Source organism: Lithobates pipiens, unplaced genomic scaffold, assembly GCF_037356315.1.
Source record: "Lithobates pipiens isolate NorthernLeopardFrog02 unplaced genomic scaffold, aLitPip1_a1.2 Scaffold_28, whole genome shotgun sequence".
NCBI classification, from domain to species: Eukaryota; Metazoa; Chordata; class Amphibia; order Anura; family Ranidae; genus Lithobates; species Lithobates pipiens.
Genome location: NW_027507789.1, coordinates 15836436 through 15856746, shown reverse-complemented (window position 1 = coordinate 15856746; position 20311 = coordinate 15836436). Strand labels below are relative to the sequence as shown.

Here is a 20311-nt window from a genome sequence, read left to right as displayed (position 1 = left end):
GCCTAGATTAGATTAGGCCTCAAAAGCCGTGTAATCCATATGTGTTCAGGTTTAAGGCCCGGTTCACGTTATTGTGATGGCAGACATTGCATGTAATTTACAGCGCACTGGTGTTCACATTACTTGCGATGTCTGTGCGGTGCAATGTCAGTCATACAGATAGTATGCATACATATCGCAGAAACTCTTAAAGTGTGACCTCATGTTATATGGGTTTTGGTAAATCTGAAGACAAAAATCTGCAGAAAATCTAATAGTGTGTATGGGGTCTTAAGCTCGATTCACATCTATGCATGTTGCTTTAGAGTGTTTCTACAGTGCTTTTTGCTGTGCTTTCCCGTCGTTTTTTTACTGCGATTTTGCAGCATTTTGCAGTTTTTTTTTATTTATTTTTTTGGGGGGGGGGGGGGGGATTTGTTGCTGGGTACATTTAAAAACACAAATTGTGGCAAAATTCCGGTAAAAAACGCACTACTTGTTTTTCTGCAGCTTCTTCATTGAAGTCTATTGAACCACAAAAAGCACTATTTTGCATTTTAAAAAAAGTCCCTGACCCTTTCCAACACACAGAAGCACAAAAATACATTGATGTGAACGTGTTCCATAGGAACCCATGTTAACAAAATGTCCAGCGTTTCTGCAAAACGCAAAAAGTTTGAAAAAAAAACGCATTGGTGTGAATAAAGCCTAAATAGGAATGCATAAATAAAATAGAAAAAAAAAACAGTCAGCAGTTACTGGGCACTTCAGTATATTCTGGCCAATAATACACAGTCAGGCCCCTTTCACACCCGTGTGACCTGGAAGTCGCATAATGTTTACCAAAACTTTGCTGCGACTTGAAGCAATGCCTGTGTAATCTTGAGGTCTATGGACTTCAAGTCGCATCAAAGTCAGACCAAAGTAATTCAGGGACTACTTTAAAGTCGCTGCGACTTGACGTCGCACAGATATGAACGGTAATCGTTGGAAATCATGGGGTACGACTTGTCATGCGACTTTGCAGTCGCAGGACAAGTCACACAAGTGTGAAAGGGGCCTCATTGACATCTTTTTTTTATATTAAATTTGACTTTTAGCTTCTTAGCCCAAGTTCACACTGCCTGCGACTTTGGCACAACTTGCATGCAACTTTTTTTTTTTTATCAAATAATTTTTTATTGTTCTTCCATTATACAAACAAAATCAAAAAACATGCAAAGCATTACCATCACATATCCCCGCCCAATAACAACACATACAAGGAAATAAAAACAGAAGTCAATGCAAGTCGTACCAAAGTCAGACCAAAAGTAGTGCAGGAACCTTTTTCTAAATCGGAGCGACTCAAGTCGCACCGATTAGAGCGGTTCCATTGCACTGAATGCAGTTCGACTTCTGATCCAAAGTTGGAGTGATTGTTGCATCAGTGTGAACCGGGCCTTACTGACACAATTTTAAGCCCCCTGTACGACTCCAAATTTCGCCTTTGGAGTGCAAATTTGGATGGGTGCAACTTGGATACGACTTTGACCAGTGATAATGGACAACTGTTGCATTGTATAACATTCCCGTATGACTTTCATGCAACTTTGATGTCCAAAGTGGCATGACAAGTCGGACAAGTGTGAATGGAGCCTAAGAATTAGAGATCACACTTTGAATAACATTTGCAACACTGTACCCAAATGAATTTTTTTTCATCCTTGTCTTTACACAAATAGAGCTTTCTCTTGGTGGTATTTAATCACTGCTGAGATTTACATTTTTTTACTTAAAAAAAAAAAAAAAAAAAAACCAAAAGTTTTTCTTATTTTCTGTCAGCAATTTTTCTCCTTCACTGATTTGCACTGATAGGCGGCACTGATGGGCACTTATGAGGATTCGCTGATGAGGAGGCACTAATATGCTGCACTGATGGGCACTGTTAGGTGGCACTGATATGCGGCACTGGTGAACAGTGGCGTAACTAGAACCTTCAGGGCCCCGATGCAAGAAATCATGAAGGGCCCCCCTGAATCCCAGGCAGGGCCCTTCCCTCCGAGTCCGGCGGTGGAACTCCAGGGTGTGGTCACAGGTATGACCTTTGTGAGCCCTGTAGTTCCACCACTGGTATCAGTCGTTTTTTTTTTATTATTTATTTTTAGGTGCCCCTTTTGGATGACTGTCCCTAGGCAGGATGGGGCCCCCATCCCCAGAAGAGATGAGGTCCTTTTCTCCAGGGCAGATGAAGCTACTGCCCCCAGGTGAGAAGGGGTCCCTGTCCCCACATTAGAAGGGGTCCCTGTCCCCAGGGGGAGATGGAGGGGGTATGTAATGGTGTGTGGGGGATGGGGTCCTCTCACTCACCATCACCAAGCTGTAAGCCGCGCACTCATCCATGTTGGCCTGGGCTCCATCCAGTGTGCTGGACGGGCAATCAGCATATGTATGACATGGGAGGAGGGGGGCTGGCAGACAAGCCTACAGTGTCCTCCGGGGAGCCGGCTCTCATAGGGCTGCACTGCAGCTATGTGCTTAAAGTTTGTTTACCCGGGAGAAGTATGCAGTGCACTGTGGGCCGGACTCAGGGGGGGTCGGACTGAGCGGCAATGCATGGAGCAGGAGAGGGGTACTCTGAGGAGCCGGCTGAGGACACAGGTCATGAGGGGAATGCACAACTAAAGAGCAGCCAGTGCGATAGTCGAGCATGGAGCTCTGCTAGTCACCCTCCACCTCCAGCCACCCGTGTGCATGGTGCACTGGTAGCCCTAGCTGCCTATGCTGCTGCAGGCTATATGTAGAGGGAGCTGCATGGGCCCCCTGCATCACAGGGCCCGGTTGCGGTCGCGACTGCTGCACCCCCTATAGTTACGCCCCTGCTGGTGAACACTGATAGGCGGCACTGATGGACAGCACCGATGAGCAGGCACTGATGGGAGGCACTGACTGGCATCACTCATGGGCACTGATTAGGTGGCACATATATGGACTCCAGCTCCATATTCTTTGTAGGAATGGGCTCGGGTGTGTTCGGTATCCTTGTTCCAACCCACCTGCCCCAATTCCGCCAGGAAGCCGACACTGCACGCCGCTAATCACAAACAGTGAGACATTTCCCGATCTGTGCAGGATTGGGAAATGTCTCCCTGCCTGTGATTAGTGGTGTGCAGTGTCAGCTTTCTGGCGGGATCGGGCAGGTGGGTTGGGACTAGGATCCCGAACACGCCCGAGCCTATTCCTACTAAGAATATGAAGTTCATGTTAATTAGCATACATCCTCTTAACCGCTATCAGTGTTCACCAGTGCCGAATATCAGTGCCCATCAGTGCGGCATATTAGTGCCTCCTCATCAGTGCCATCTCTTAAGTGCCCATCAGTGCAGCCTATCAGTGCCCACCAGCACCACCTATCAGTGTTCCCCAGTGCGGCATATCAGTGCCACCTATCAGAGTCCATCAGTGCGGCATATTAGTGCTTCCTCATCAGTGCCCCCTAATCAGTGCCCATAAGTGATGCCAGTCAGTGCCTGCTCATCGGTGCTGCCTATCAGTGCCCACCAGTGCCACCTATCAGTGTTCACCAGTGCCTCATATCAGTGCCACCTATCAGTGCCCATCAGTGCGGCATATTAGTGCCTCCTCATCAGTGCCATCTCATAAGTGCCCATCAGTGCGGCATATCAGTGCCACCTATCAGTGTTCACCAGTGCGGCATATCAGTGCCACCTATCAGAGTCCATCAGTGCAGCATATTAGTGCTTCCTCATCAGTGCCACCTAATCAGTGCCCATAAGTGATGCCAGTCAGTGCCTCTCATCAGTGCCTGCTCATTGGTGCTGCCCATCAGTGCCGCCTATCAGTGTCCATCGGTGCAGCCTATAAGTGCCCACCAGCGCCACCTATCAGTGTTCACCAGTGCGGCATATCAGTGCCACCTATCAGAGTCCATCAGTGTGGCATAATAGTGCTTCCTCATCAGTGCAACTAATCAGTGCCCATAAGTGATGCCAGTCAGTGCCTGCCATCAGTGTCTGCCCATCAGTGCCGCCTATCAGTGCCCACCAGTGCCACCTATCAGTGTTCACCAGTGCTGCATATCAGTGCCCATCAGTGCGGCATATTAGTGCTTCCTCATCAGTGCCACCTAATCAGTGCTCATAAGTGATGCCAGTCAGTGCCTCCCATCAGTGCCTGCTCATCGGTGCTTCCCATCAGTGGTGCCCACCAGTGGCACCTATCAGTGTTCACCAGTGCTGCATATCAGTACCACTTATCAGTGCCCATCAGTGCGGCATATTAGTGCCTCCTCATCAGTGCCACCTTATAAGTGCCCATCAGTGCAGCCTCATCAGCGCACATCAGTGAAGGAGAAAAATTACTGACAGAAAATAAGAAAAACTTTTGGAATTTTTTATTTTTTTTTGTAAAAAAATTAAATCTCAGCAGTGATTAAATATCACCAAAAGAAAGCTCTATTTGTGTAAAGAAAAGGATGAAAAACATTTATTTGGGTACAGTTTGCATGACCACGCAATTGTCATTCAAAGTGTGACAGCACTGAAAGCTAAAAAATGGCCTGGGCAGGAGGGGGGTAAAAGTGCCCGGTAGTGAGGTGGTTAAATAGCTGGGAAGGTGTACTGATTGCATCGATTGTCTTGCTATGTCCTGCTGACTGCTTTGGCCACGCTGGATCACCCGTCTATATTGCCGCGTACACACGGCGGGACTTTGCATCGGGCAAATTTAGAACATGCTCTCAATCTAAAGTCCGTTGGAAATGCCAACAGAAAAAGTCCGATGGGGCATATACACGGTCGGAAAATCCGATGAAATGCTCCCTTCAGACTTTTTCCATCGGAGATTCCGGCCATGTGTACGTGGCATAAGTCTGACCTCACTGCGTGTACGTGACAGGTACTCATTACATACAAAAAGATGAAAAAAAATGAGTAAACACAGAGAATTGAAATTTTATTTTTATTTTTTACCCATCACCTTTGATAAAACACAACAGAAACACACTTATAACCATTTCCTTAGGATTAATACAATCGTCTAATAAATGGAAACTTGAGTTAATAAAAAAGTAAGCTCTCACCATATTAAGACACATGACCAACATGCAAACATGCAAAATCTGGTGCAGCTGTGCATGGCAGCCAATCAGCTTCTAACTTCAGCTTGTTCAGTTAAGCTTTGACAATAAAACCTGGAAGTTGATTGGTTTCTATGCAGAGCTGCACCAGATTTTGCTCTCTCCAGTTTTAGTAAATCAACGCCAACTGTGTGTACATAACAGGTACTCATTGCATACAAGAACATTAGCAAATCACAGAGAATTCCATTGTATTTTTTACCCATCACCCTTGTTAAAACACACCATAAACACATTAGTTGTATTAATGGAAACTTTGGTTATTGGCGCCTGACGGCCTTTTAAGGGGTTTAGTGAGGCGGAGCTTGCGGTCATGTGACCACCGTGATCAGTGGCGGGGGACAGATGCAGTATCTACCTAGTTAAGCATGATTCTTAACCAATTCGTATTCCTGCGACATACCCTTGTGCCGCTGGACTTTTTTAGAGCCGGCGGTCAGCTGGTGGTTAGCTCTCTTGTAATAGCAATCGGAGCTGCTAACCATCTGCTCGATTGCTATTATAAACAGTGGAAAGGGATGTCCGTCCCCCCCCATCGCCTTACGCAGTTCTCTCTGGCTCTCCCACCCCACCGGGAGACCCAAGCAACTGGCCGGCGCGTCTGCTGGCTAGCTGGGCAGCCAAGCATAGCCAGGATCGACTTTGGTCGGCAGTTCGTGATAGTAACCTGGAAGCGATGACATGACATCCCTTCCGGTTTACTCAGAAACAATCGTTGCCATTTAAAAAAATCAAAAGCATTGAGAAACACCAATCTTGGTGTTTTGAATGCTTTTAAGTGCAAAGGAGGGATTTTGTGTCTTGTAGCCCCCGATCTCTCCATAAAGAGGACCTGTCACAAGGATGTCCACGTTCCTCGTGACAGCAATAAAAGAGAAAAAAATAATTTAAGCAACAGTTAAAACATTTTTTTTTATTAATAATTAAAAAATAAAGTGCCCCCTTCCTCCTGTGCTCACGCCCATAGGCAAATGCATGCTTTGGTCCTGCACACACGCAAACAGCGATTGCCCCACGCATGTGAGATATCACCGCTAACGCCAGATCACGGGCAGTAATTCTAGCTACAGACCTCCTGTGTAAATTTAAAGTGGTAACCTGTAAAGGCGTTTTAAAGTGTTGCCTATGGATAGTGAAATTTACAACATTTGTTGCTGCTGCACGGGCGTGTGCGTGTCGTGTTTGGTATGTTTTTACTCAGTATAACTTCCTCCTTTATATTTTACAAAAAAATTGGGTTATGTACTGTGTTTTTGTCTTTATTATTTATTTATTTATTATGTATTTTGTGCATTAAAATAATTAAAAAAAAAAGTGTATGTGTTCCCCAAAAAAACTGCACTTGAAAAAATGCTGCGCAAATACCGTGCGACATAACAAACTGCAAAACCCTCCAATGTATTCTCTAGGGCCTCTGCTTTAAAAAAAAAAAAAAAAAAAAATATATATATATATATATATATATATATAATGTTTGGTGGTTCTAAGTCATTTTGCAGCAAAAAATACTGATTGTTTACATGTGAACAAAAAGTGCCAGAAAATGCCCAGACTGTGAGTAGTTAAAACAAAAATTTAATTTATGAATGCAGAAAAATTCTGCATTATGGCCACTAGATGGTGCTGACTATCGTAGAAAGTAAACTTGCTCCTTACCGCACTCTAATGGCCATTAAATGAACTTGCGGTACCTTCTGGTTTTATAGATCTCAGGTTTTTAGTGCTGTAATATTTCCAGCCATACTTCATTAAACACATTACAAATTTAGCAGAAGATTGGGAGCCTCTTGTAACGTTTTCAGCACTGAAATCCCTGAGAAAGATAAAAAACCAACATGGGCTTTAACTTGATTTGCCACCTCATCCATTTAAACCCAAGCACATATTAATTACAAGGGTTCTGTGGCTAATTGAATCCAGGTAAGGCACTAAGTGAGTTTAATTACCACCTTAATCAGCTACAGAACCAGTGTAATTAATGTGTTCGGATTTAAAGGGATGAGGAGGCAACCCTAGCTTTAACCGTCTATAGATGGTTCAAATTTCAGCCAGTTCAGCAGGGACTGGCCGAGGTTCGAATCATTTATGGGCAGGCTGAGTGTACCTAAGTTGATCCATCAATCAACTTGTGTACAACCAGCATGTTGAATATTTCATTTGATTATTGCCAGTGGCTATAGCCACTGGCAATAATCATTGTGTAGTCTCCCGGCAGAGATGCCCCCCCCGCATCCCCCCTGCTGGTCAAACACAATCGCTCAATGAGAGGGATTCCACCACCAACATTGACTGTGTTGATGGGGGAATCAAGTGATTTTCTTTCCTGCAAACCCGCGGTTACAGGAAAAAAAAAATCACACCATCTATGGCTAGCTTTGGGGTTCAAGCACGTGCCAAACAATGAACTATGAGATTTGTGATAAAGCTGCTGCTGATTGCACAGAATGAAACATACAGGAAATTATAGTCCTAGTAGGTAATTGTCATGGATCCATGCCAAACACAGATCACAAGATGGAGGGGTGGTGAAAGTGTGGATGTGTCTGATTCATAAAAAGAGATCTGCCCGGACTCATAATCCCGACAGATTCTGAATTTATGGCTGGTAGGCTTGTGAAGAAATTGTATATGTTTACTATTTATGTATATTATTATATCCCCAATAAACGATTTGTTGCACTTACTGGGGTAACATAACTGCACCTACTGGTATAACAAAACCCAACTCTCCATCCAGTGGAATGACTTGTGCGTCCATCCCAGGAGCGCCACCCTGCAGAAAATTTTCAATTTCTCTGAGATTGATTTTAAATCTTTTGGAAGTTTCTGGACAATATAATTTTTCTGCTGCTGAATTATTAGCAGCTGTTTCTCCGTCACGCAAAACTCCTTCTGGTCGCCAAATACAGGCGTCAATATCCTTCATGCAGTCAAATAATTTGTGTATCTTGTCTGTTATCAGATCCTCACGAAAATCACCTTCACTCAGAATTATGGCGCCCATGGTTTCCTCCTGCTCAGTGTCACAGATGTCCTCTCCATCCGAGTTCTGATCCTCCAGGATGGCCATTGGGTCGGTGGTGTTACACAATTCCTCAATGTCACTCATCTTCCTGGACATCCTGTGCTTCTGCATCTTCCGCTTGTGGATCAGCTCGGACACAGACAGTGAAATATTCTCCTGTTGCCTGGAGATCCCACTTGGGGCTCTTTGCGCGAGTTCTGCTAATTTTCTCATGGCATCGTTTAACAGGGCGCCGACTCTCTCTGTTACCCCAACGGCTTTTTCCTCTGAGTCTTTTTTATGTTTCTCCAGACTCCGGACTTGTTTCTCAGCCCATGCTTTATTTGAGGTCAGCATCTCCAGATCTTTCCTCAACTTCTCTTTCTTCTTCTCAATGGCCTCATTCAGCTTCTCCACCTGATGACCTCTGTGCACGCCAAAAGTCTTACATTGAACACAGATGCAAACCCTTTCCCTGGGGCAGTAATACTCCACAATCTTTTTATGGATGAGGCATTTTCTGCCCCCCAAGGAGCTGGTGAGATCGGATAAGACGTGTAGTGGTGACTTGGTGTGGACTTTCAAATGTTTGTCACACAGAGAACTTTCACAGAGCTGGCAGGATTTTATAGCCGGTACATGAGAGTCCACACAGTAAGTACAATAGACCCCAGTATCTTCCTGAACAGGTTGAGAGATTAGGAACTTCTCCACGATGTTACGTAGAAATCTAGCACTAGATGGTACAGGTCGTTCCTGGAACTTCACTCGGCACTCCGGACAGATATAAAGTCCAAATGCCTCCTGAGTGATCAGCACGCGGTCAATACACACCCGGCAGAAGTGGTGCCCACATCCCAACGAGACCGGATCCGTATAAATGTCCAGACAGATAGGGCAGCTCAGATCCTCTCTCAGATCAGCAGATGCCATTGTAGACAGCGGGAAGAGAGAAGAGACTGGAAGTTTGTAATATTTCTGTTAAACGAGATGCGTAGAACAATATACGAGAAGAGTCCCCGGCACGTCACTCGTCCAGCTCAGCTTTCAATGAACCAGTCCATGCACACACTCCAGGGTCTCAAATGTTTGAAGATTTTGGAAGAAGTTTGCAGATCTGATCTGATTTTGTAGCAGCTCTGGATGGATTTAACACTCCAAGGTTGTCAACACGTCTGCAAGTCCCCAGTTGATAATTTCCTTTGTGTCAGTACAATGGTCTCACCACTCTGGGTCATTCATTGTCTTATTCAGGTCTGTCTCTTTGCTCAGAGGCTCCGCAGGGTTGAGTCTTCAGCTGCTTCCAATAATGATCCAGCTTTCCACTCTGCAGTCATAAATAGTTGGGGTTCCTGGTCATGTGCAGTCCCACCCACAGAGAGAGAATGCAATTACAACCAGGGCTTTTTTTTTTCCTCAGAGAATAGGTCCAGGTATTAACATATTCATTGCCAGTGCCCAACCCCCAGGTGTGGCCAGGGCTCAGATCTGCAGTTGCAAGCAGGGGTGGACTGACAACTGATGGGGCCCCCGGGCAATAGAAGATCATGGGGCCCCTGCGTCCCAAGCCACACCTGCACAGGGTGACATTGGGGGGGGGGAGCACAGCACACAGGGGGACACTGTGGGGGGAGTGCACACAATTGGACACTGGGGAAGGGGGAAGCACACAGGGGGACACTGAAGGGAGCAAACAGGAAGATGCAGTGGGGGGTGGGGAGCACTCAGGAAGACACTGTGGGAGGTAGGGAGCACACAGGAAGACACTGTGGGGGGTGGGGATCCCACAGGAAGACACTGTGGGGGGTAGGGAGCACACAGGAAGGCACTGTGGCGGGTGGGGAGCACACAGGGGGACACTGTGGCGGGTGGGGAGAACACAGGGGGAAACTGTGGGGGGTGTGGAGCACACAGGGGGACACTGGGGACGAGGAGAGGGCACATGGGGACACTGGGGCGGGGGGAAGCACACAGGGGGACACTGTGGGGGGGTGGAGCACACAGGGGGACTCTGTGGGGGGTGTGGAGCACACATGGGGACCCTTGGGAGGAGGAGAGGGCACATGGGGACACTGGGGCGGGGGGAAGCACACAGGGGGACATTGGGGGGAGCACACAGGAAGACACTGTGGGGGGTGGGGAGCACACAGGGGGACACTGTGGGGGTGGGGAGCACACAGGGGGACACTGTGGGGGGTGGAGAGCACACAGGGTGGACACTTCGGGGGTTGGGGAGCACACAAGGAAACCCTTGGAGGGGGGAGGGCACAGGGGGACACTGGGGAAGTGAGAAACAAACAGGGGGACACTGGGGGGGGAACACACAGGGGAACACTGTGGGGGGGACACAGGGGAACACTGGGGAAGGGAGAAACACACAGGGGGACACTGGGGGGGAACACACAGGGGAACACTGTGGGGGGGACACAGGGGAACACTGGGGCAGGACACACATGGGTACACTGGGGGGGAGCACACAGAGGGACACTGTGGGGGGGGGGAGAGCACACAGGGGAACACTGGGGGACACTGTGGGGGGGAGCACACAGGGGGACGGAGCGCACAGGGGAACACTGGAGGGGGACACTGGGGGGAGAGCACACAGGGGAACACTGGGGGGGCACACAGGGGAAAAGACAGGGGAACACTGGGGGGGGAGGGGGAACACACAGGGGAACACTTGGGGGGGGAGAACACAGTGGGACACACGGGGGGGAAGAGCACACAGGGGGACTCTGGGAGGGACACATAGGGGAACACTGGGGGGACACCCACAGGGGAATGCTGAGGAGGTGACACACGGGGGGCACACAGGGGGACACTGGGGAGGGGACACACAGGGGAACACTGGGGGGGAAACACACTGGGGGGGACACACAGGGGAACCCTGGGGGGGGGACACGGGGGACACACACTGGGGGGGGGGACACACAGGGGAACCCTGGGGGGGACACACAAGAGAACACTGGGGGGGACACACACTGGGGGGGCACACAGGGGAACACTGGGGGGAGAGGCATACAGGGGGGTAGTGTGGGGAGGGGGGAGAGCACACTGAAGTCTGGCCCGGGCCCCATACAGTTGTATTGCAGAGCCACCTCCCTCCGATGGCGGCCCTCCAGTAAAAAAATTAAGTTTCACTAACCCTGGTCACCCGATGCCTATAAGAATACCGCTAACGGCGCACTGCTCCCCGCGGCCCCTCCTCTCTTCTCGTCCGTCCCAGGTGATGTACAGTGCATGCACCTGCGACGGAGGGAGGGAAGGAAGGGTCGGCGGGGAGCAGTGCGCTGTTAGCGGTATTATTACAGCCACTTTAAGGGGCCTCTTGTTGGGCCGGCCACGGGCCCCTAATGGGTCCGGGCCCTCGGACGGCGACCGAATGACCGATGGGTCAGTCCGCCCCTGGTTGCAAGGTTCAAGAAGGCCTATGGTGTGGGGCTCAAGGTAGGGTAACCAGACATCCCCGGTTTCTGGGGACAGGCCCCAGATTGAGGACACTGTCCCCGGTTTTGTCCCTGGATTGGATTTGAACAGGGGCTGGGGCAATTTCAAAGACAGTCAGTGCAGAATAAAAAAAAAACTGAATTACAACCCCCCCCCCGCTCTGCCGCTCCTACTAGCTTAGGGAGTGTATTTTTTTCAATTATCTGTGCCCCTTTCTGATGATCATGTGCTAGTCGAGCGGAGGGAATATTTCTTCAGTTTGGCGTGCATGCCCATCCAGCTCTGCTCGCATGTTCTTCTGCCTTGGCTCAAGTCCCGACCAGCTGCCTACCAGCTTATCTCCTTGCCTTACCTGGCGGAATGATTTTCCTTCGCTGCCCACCCAGTAGTAGCCGGGGCCTGGAGAGTTATGCCGTGTACACACGAGCGGACTTTTCAATGGACTAGGTCCAACGGTCTTTCCGATGGACTTTCAGCAGAGTTCCGACGGACTTTCCGAATGAAGGGACTTGGCCACACACAATCACACCAAAGTCTGACGGATTCGAACGTGATGACGTACGACCGGACTAGAATAAGGAAGTTCATAGCCAGTAGCCAATAGCTGCCCTAGTGTCGGTTTTCATCCGTCAGACTAGCATACAGACGAGCGGATTTCTCCATAGGAACTGGGTCCGGCGGAGTTCCGGTGAAAAAATTTGAAACATGTTCTATTTCTAAAGTCCGTCAGATTTTTGGACAGCAAAGGTCCGATGGAGCCCAAACAAGATCGAACTGTCCAACGGATTCGCTCTGTCGGACCTTTGCTGTTGAAAAGTCCGGTCGTGTGTACGTGGCATAAGACTTGACAGGCTGTGAGGCAGACGGCAGTGGCAATGGGCAGAGAGCACTCATTGCCGCCATTACTAATATAAAAAAAATAATAATATGTCCCCGGATTTCATTTAAAAAATCTGGTCACCCAAGGCTCTTCCCCCAAACCATTACCCCCCAGTACAGGGCTCTTCCCTCAATCCTGCCGCTACAGAGCTACATGTCTAAAAGAAGAGCTTCAGGCTCCTTCAGAAAAAAAATTAATTCAGCAGCTACACATACTGTAGCTGCTGACTTTTAATATTAGGGCACTTTCCTGTCCAGGGATCCAATAATGTCGGCACCCAAGCCGATTTTCAATTGGCTAGCGGGTGCTGTCGCCGCCATCTCCACTAAGGGAAACTGGCAGTGAAGCCTTGAGGCTTCACAGTTGGTTCCTTACTGCCCGCTGTGCTCTGTGGATGGGCCGGCTGCGGGGGAAGGTGGAGGGGGCAAAACTCCTGACTCAGTTCGCTGTGGCAAACCGAGCCGGAGGTGGGACTGGGTACCTGTCAAAACCAGGTACCCACTCCTCCCAAAAGGTGCCAAATGTGGCAGCGGAGGTGGGGGAGGAGGCAGACAAGCAGAGCTTCCCTTTTGCTTTAAATCAAGCAATATTCTGACAGTTCACACTCTTTCCTGTACTGTACTGGGAGCCCAGGCCAGAGTGGAATGATTGATACTGACTATTTTACCCTGAAGAAGAGGGGGTGGTGGGAGGGGCTTAGGGCAGCGCTATAGAAAAGGAGAGCGTTGCAGCAAAATCTATTTTTTTTACTTTTATACCTACTGATTAATCTATTGTTAATTGTTTTTTTTTACTTTTTGGGACTAGAGTAATTTTTTTTTTTTTCACTGCACGGCATTCTTGGCCATAAAATTGCTTAAAACCCCCCAGAACATTATATATTTTTTGAAAACAGAGGTATTGTTGAATAAAAATATAGTGGTTGCAATTTTTATGTTGCACAATATATGTGCAACTGCTTATCAAGCACAACGTAATACTCAATTTTTTGGTAAAATATAAAAGATGGGGGTTCCTTGAGTAAAAGGATTACAAACATATCAAATCTTAAAAGAGAAGTATGGGAATATTTTTTTGTATATGTTCCCCGGCGGCTCTAAGACTGAGAACTGATCAATCAAACACAGCCGATCACTCGGTTCTCGGTGCTCCATGAGCAGTTACCACTGTCTACTCTGCCCCCACCCGCATGCACACTGGAGTGCTGAGCTGTGGAGGGGGCAGGAGCGGCATGTCCATATATGGATGGAATTTTGGACAGTCCCTGCTGCACCAACCGAGATTTGATCTGTCTGTGGCTGGCTTAAGAGTTGTAGGGTATTAAGCCAACGTAAAAGTCATATGTATAAAGATATAAAGTCTCCAGCCCAAAAGTAAAGTGGTTCTAAAGGCTCAAGGTTTTTGACTTTAGTGCATTCCAAGCATTAAGGTCAAAAACCTTTTTGGTGCAGCCTCCCAGCCCCCCTTATACTTACCTGAGCCCCATCTTGATACAGTGATGTGCATGAGAGCAGGGTCTCTCTGGGGTCTCTCTCTCCTCATTGGCTGACACAGCAGCGGGAGCCATTGGCTCCCGCTGCTGTCAATCACAGACAGTGAACCAATGAGGAAAGATTGGGATCAAGCCGCTATGTGTGTGTGAATGGATACACAGAGCATAGCTCGGGAGCAAGCCTGCTTGAGTGCTCCCATAGACTTGCTAGTTTGTTTTCTCAGCAGAGCGGAGGAGCCTTAATTGCTGCTAGGGGGACCCAAAAAGAAGAGGATTGGGGCTGCTCTGTGCAAATCCATTGCACAGAGCAGGTAAGTATAACATGTTTTTTTTTTTTGTTTTTTTTATATTTCCCTTAGAATAGCTTTAAGTTGAAGAAACTGTTTATTGAATAAAAGTAAAACAAACAATTAAAATCATGGACACATCCCAACTCCACATAGACCGGTTGTCCCAGCACTTGGTGTGATATAATATAGAGGTTATACGGTCACATACCCATCCTTCTGGCCAGGCACGGCGGTGCGAAGGATAAAAATCCAGCAAGGCAAGGGGAGGAGTGCTGCTCTAGACCACCACTTTTCGGAGAAAAAAAAAAAAACCGACAAGATGGCCGTCCCATGTATCCAAGAAGGATCGGAGGTGACATCACTGGCAGAGGCGCAGACAGGAAGTGATGGTAGCGCTGGCCTGATGGAACACCCGTAAAAGGGGCTGGCTGCTTCAAAATGCGTTTTCCCTATGGGAGAGAATGATTTTGGTCCTTTCCCCCTCCTCTAACATCTTCCAGGCCAGAACTACCACCACTTCTGGTCCAAGCCTCTGCCGGTGACGCCTTCTCCGGTCCTCCTTGGATACAGGGGGTGGCCATTTTGTTGGTTGTTTTTTTCTTTCCCCTAAAGCTGGCCATAGACAGTTCAAATATTGGCTGGTTCAGCAGGGACTCAAACCCAGTATGGACAGGCTGATTGTACACAAGTTGATTGATTGATAGCCAATAGCAATAATTACTCCCCATGCTCCCCCCCCCCACCAGGAGAACACAATAGCTTGTCATGAGGGATTTCCCCATCAACGCTGACTGTGTTGATGGGGAGATCGAGCGATTTTCTTTCCTGCAACCCGTGGTTGCAGGACAGGATATTGCGCCAATTCGGGCTAGCTTAAGAGTGGTAGTCCGGGGAGTGGCATTCCCCCCTTGCCTTGCTGCTGTTTATCCTTCGCCGTGCCTGGCTACAAGCACAGGTATGTGAAGGTATAACCTATATTTCACATCACACATGTACTGGGACCCGGTCTATGTGGAGTTGGGATGTGACCATGACATTAATTGTTTATTTTACGTTTATTCACTAAATGGTTTCTTCAATTTAACTAGACTTTTGAAGGCTTTATATAATTACACAAATGCCTTTTATGTTGGATTAATACCCCATAAGCCTTAGAGAGTTGCATAGAGCTTTTATTATAGAAATGCGAATGCTGGGGACCCCGGGCTAACCAAGTGTCCTCATGAGACTTGTCACCCCCAACAACCAACCCCTCCATTCCCTTCCTGTATTGTCTTCATTGTTAACACCTTTAATTGAATGAGTACAATAAAAGGTACAGAATCTTTCTCTGATTGTCTTCTCAGGTCCTGCGGCTCCGACCCACCACCTCACATCCTGGTCACTGATAAGAATTCACAGAAAACAGGTACTACCAATAGGTCCTCACCGCTTTGATCCTGGGCAGCTAAGAAATGCATAGAATCTGAAATTTGAATGTGAATTGAGCACCAAATGGGGGGGGTGAAGTATTTTCCATTAGGCTACATTTACAGTTGCAAATGGGTCCAACATTGTTTATATGCAAGAAGCTCAGAGGGGGGTTCCCGGAGATTACATCCCCCATTGAAAGCAAGAGAAGGCTGCCGGTGTTTCATCAGATTAGGCGACCCATCAGAATTTGTAATGGAAGGGACGTTTCATCTCCGCCATCTTGCTACACCCCGCACTCGTCCACAGTAAGCCCTTGTACACACGCTCGGAGATTCCGACAACCAAATCCGTCGGATTTTGTCCGAAACTGTTGTATACACACGGTCGGACGAAGTTGTCGGAAAATCCAACGTGATAATGTTATTTCGTTACGACGGGACTATGTTCAGGCTAGTAGCCAATAGCTTTGATGTAGGAATTTGATCTGAGCATGCGTGGCACTTTGTCCGATCTGAATTCTCTACACATGATCGGAGTATGTCCGATCGGAGCATTTTGTCAGAAAATATTTCCGGCAAGTTGGAAAATTTGGTCCGACAGATATTCCGACGGAAACAGTCCGATGCATACCACACACAGTCGGAATATCCGACAAAACGGTCCGATCGGACACATTCCGTTGGAATCTCCAATCGTGTGTACAAGGGCTAAGGATAAAGTGAGAAGGTGGCAAGCGGACATCTTGTTACACCCACCGGAGTCTTGCATTTGACACTTATTTTTAACAGTAAACGGAGCTTATATATTAGTGAAATTTTGTATTTTGTAATCCCTCAAGCTGTTTTGATGTTGAATTTTCAAAGCAGCAGTGTTCTGTCATATTAGCAAACTAGTGAGATCAGCAGGCTTGCCGCTGCTTTTAAAATGCAACATCTAAACAGTCAGACGGATCTTTAAATACTGCATTTCACTATATAAGCTGAGTTTACTGTTAAAAATAAGTGTGAAGTGCAAAACTCTGATGGGTGTAACAAGATGTCCACTTGCCGCCTTGTCTCTGTATCCTTACTGTAGACGAGTGCAGGTGTACCAAGATGGCAGCAACAGAACGTCACTCCCGTTACAAAATTCTGACGGGTCACCTAATCTGACAAAACACTGTCATCCACAGCTAATCACGGCCATTTATATGCAATTGCTATGCATGAGTGATTGGCTCTGGATGCAGACTGTTGGCTTCACAGGTGATCGCTGTATAGTGGGGTGCAGATTATGGGCCCTCTCACACTGATCAGTTTTTGAAGATGTTTTTGGTGTTTAAAGAATAAGTTCACCTTTCGTGACATCTTACCCCCATATTCATGTTAGCCTTTGTACACACGGTCGGACATTTCGACAACCAAATCCGTCGGATTTTGTCCGACGGATTTTGCTTGAAACTGTTGCATACACACAGTCGGACAAAGTTGTCAGAAAATCCGATCGTACTTAATGTGATGACGTTATTTCGTTAGGACAGGACTACGTTCAGGATAGTAGCCAATAGCTTTGGTCTAGGAATTTGATCTGAGCATGCGTGGCACTTTGTCCGATCGGAATTCTCTACACATGATCGGACAAAGTCCGATCGGATCATGTTGTCAGAAAATTTTATAGACAAGTTGGAAAACTTGGTCCGTCGGATACTCTGATGGAAACAGTCCGATGGAGCCCACACACTGTCGGATTATCCGACAACACGGTCCTATCGGACATTGTCCATTGGAATATCCAACCGTGTGTACAAGGGCTTACAGTTGTAGCAGAAAATCCTCCCCCCGTTCCTTCCCACATTGTGACAACGAGCTGGGGATCTTCTCCTTCCACTCGTTGTCACTATTTTTTAAAATGCGGCCATATGAGGCACAAGCAGACAACTTACACAGACAGCCCTGCATTGCAGATAGCGGTTGCAATGCTTTGCAGGCACCTTGGAAAAATAAACAAATAAATGCACATTTTTTTACCCGCAAAAAGATGTGCATTTATTATTCTTTTTTACATTGGTAAACTTATCCTGAAAAAATGCATAGAAAAATGTATCCCTTTATATCCTACTGAACTCTTCCCACCAATGTGCTGCAGGTCCGGTGTGTTTTTTAAAGCCTTTTGCATTTTTGGTCCATTTGTGAGGTCAGACACTGGTGTCGGACGAGAAGGCCTGGCTTGCAGTCTCCACTCTAATTCATCCAAAGGGTGTTCTATCGGGTTGAGGTCAGGACTCTGTGCAGGCCAGTCAAGTTCCTCCACCCCAAACTCGCTCATCCATGTTTTTATGGACCTTGCTTTGTGCACTGGTCCAAATCATTTGGAGGGGGGATTATGGTGTGGGGTTGTTTTTCAGGGGTTGGGCTTGGGCCTCTTAGTTCCAGTGAAAGGAACTCTCAAGGCCTTCAGCATACCAAGACATTTTAGACAATTTCATGCTCCCAACTTTGTGGGAACAGTTTGGGGATGGTGGTCCCTTCCTGTTCCAACATGACTGCACACCAGTGCACAAACCAAGGTCCATAAATTCATGGATGAGTGAATTTGGGGTGGAGGAACTTGACGGGCCTGCACAGAGCCCTGACCTCAACCCGATAGAACACCTTTGGGATGAATTCGAGTGGAGACTGTGAGCCAGGCCTTCTATTCCAACATCAGTGCCTGACCTCACAATTGTGCCTTTGGAAGAATGGTCAAACATTCCCATAGACACACTCCTAAACTTTGTGGACGGCCTTCCCAGAAGAGTTGAAGCTGTTATAGCTGCAAAGTGTGGGCCAACTCAAGCCTGCGGACTAAGACTGGGATGCCATTAAAGTTTATATGCGTGTAAAGGCAGGCGTCCCAATACTATTGGTAATATAGTGTACATTTCACATCACACAAGTGCTGGGACACCGGTCTCTGTGGAGTTGGGATGTGACCATGACATTAATTGTTTATTTTCCTTTTATTCAATAAACAGTTTCTTTGAGTTGAAGGCTTTATATAATTACACAAATGCCTTTTATGTTGGATTAATACCCCAGAAGCCTTAGAGAGTTGCATAGAGCTTTTATTATAGAAATGCGAATGCTGGGGACCCCGGGCTAACCAAGTGTCCTCATGAGACTTGTCACCCCCAACAACCAACCCCTCCATTCCATTCCTGTATTGTCTTCATTGTTAACACCTTTAATTGAATGAGTACAGTAAAAGGCACAGAATCTTTCTCTGTTTGTCTTCTCAGGTCCTGCGGCTCCGACCCACCACCTCACATCCTGGTCACTGATAAGAATTCACAGAAAACAGGTACTGCCAGAAGGTCCTCACCGCTTTGATCCTGGGCAGCTAAGAAATGCATAGAATCTGAAATTTGAATGTGAATTGAGCACCAAATGGGGGGTGAAGTATTTTCCATTAGGCTACGTTTACACTTGCAAATGGGTCCAGCATCGTTTATATGCAAGAAACTCAGAGGGGGGTTCCCGGAGATTACATCCCCCATTGAAAGCAAGCTAATCATGGCAATTTATATGCAATTGCTATGCAGTGACCAGCTATGAGGGATCGGCCCTGGATGGAGACAGTCCAGGGCCCATGACTTGAAGGTGATCGCTGTATAGTGGGGCGCAGATTATGGGCCCTTTTACACTGACCAGTTTTTGAAGAGGGTTTGGTGTTTAACCAGTTGCCTACTGGGCACTATTACCCCCTCTTTGCCCAGGTCAATTTTCAGCTTTCTGCGCTGTCACATTTTCAATGACAGTCATGCAATGAATCCATATGACTTTTTTTTTTTTTTCACACAAATACAGCTTTCTTTTGGTGGTATTTAATCACCACTGGGTTTTTTTGTTTTGTTTTTTGCTAAATAAACAAAAAAAAAAAGACCAAAAATTTGGAAAATTTGTCTTATTGAATTTTGCTGCCAGCAGATGGAGTTTGCGTTTTGGGGAGGATATTAGTATCAGTCCAAAAATTTGTTAACTTCCTATTATAACAGGGTTGTGATTACAGGGTTATTGTTCCTACCTCGCTTTTGGCACACAGACACCTCACTGGAGATCTTGATGGGCTCTGAGGATTCCTTGGCATTGTGATCTTTTAATAGAAAAAAGAAGAAGAAAATGCGCTATTCAAAGAAAACTACCTGCTAAGCGGCAACTCAAATAGTTATACTAACGACAATCAAACTTTGTATACAATGGGGAGCTGCGCTAAATATGTACAAAGCTCCCCATTGTATACAAAATTGTGATCTTTTAAAGGGTGGTGATGTACTGAGGTCCTACAGAAGCTCCAGAAGAAGCCACGATTGTGGTGAAACATGTAGAGGCAACCATTATTTTGTATTGTGACCACTGAGTTTTTTGTGTTCCTTTTTTAATACATTAAATTGTGTTTTTTTTTCTTTCTTTTTAATTATGCTTATGTAGCACTTACCCCCGAAGGAGCGGCTGAAATTTTCTTGGGCTTACCGATTACCTCCTCCAGCTCTTACTCGTTGTCCTTGTCTAGGGGTTCCCAGGGTTGATAACCCAGTAATTGTAGAGACCGGCACTTGAATTCCTTGATAGGATTTTTATTTTGCATAAAACGGTTGAACAAACTCTCTAAGTTGGGAATAGAGGATATCAGGGTAGAGTTTAGCTCAGGTGCT

General features: G+C 46.9%; 1 protein-coding gene and 1 pseudogene across 1 annotated transcript in view; one reads left to right on the top strand and one right to left on the bottom strand.

Annotated features, from left to right (window-relative positions):
- LOC143935116 (manganese-dependent ADP-ribose/CDP-alcohol diphosphatase-like) overlaps positions 1-20066 on the top strand; it is a 68461-nt gene extending 48395 nt beyond the window's left edge. Inside the window, exons 5-6 of the mRNA XM_077458754.1 lie at positions 15576-15637; positions 18899-20066. Of these exons, the coding sequence (XP_077314880.1) occupies positions 15576-15637; positions 18899-18940 (104 nt within the window). The 3' untranslated portion in view covers positions 18941-20066. The remainder of the gene's footprint in view (positions 1-15575; positions 15638-18898) is intronic.
- LOC143934948 (nuclear factor 7, ovary-like) lies at positions 7586-9053 on the bottom strand (annotated as a pseudogene).
- Positions 20067-20311: the final 245 nt, after the last annotated feature.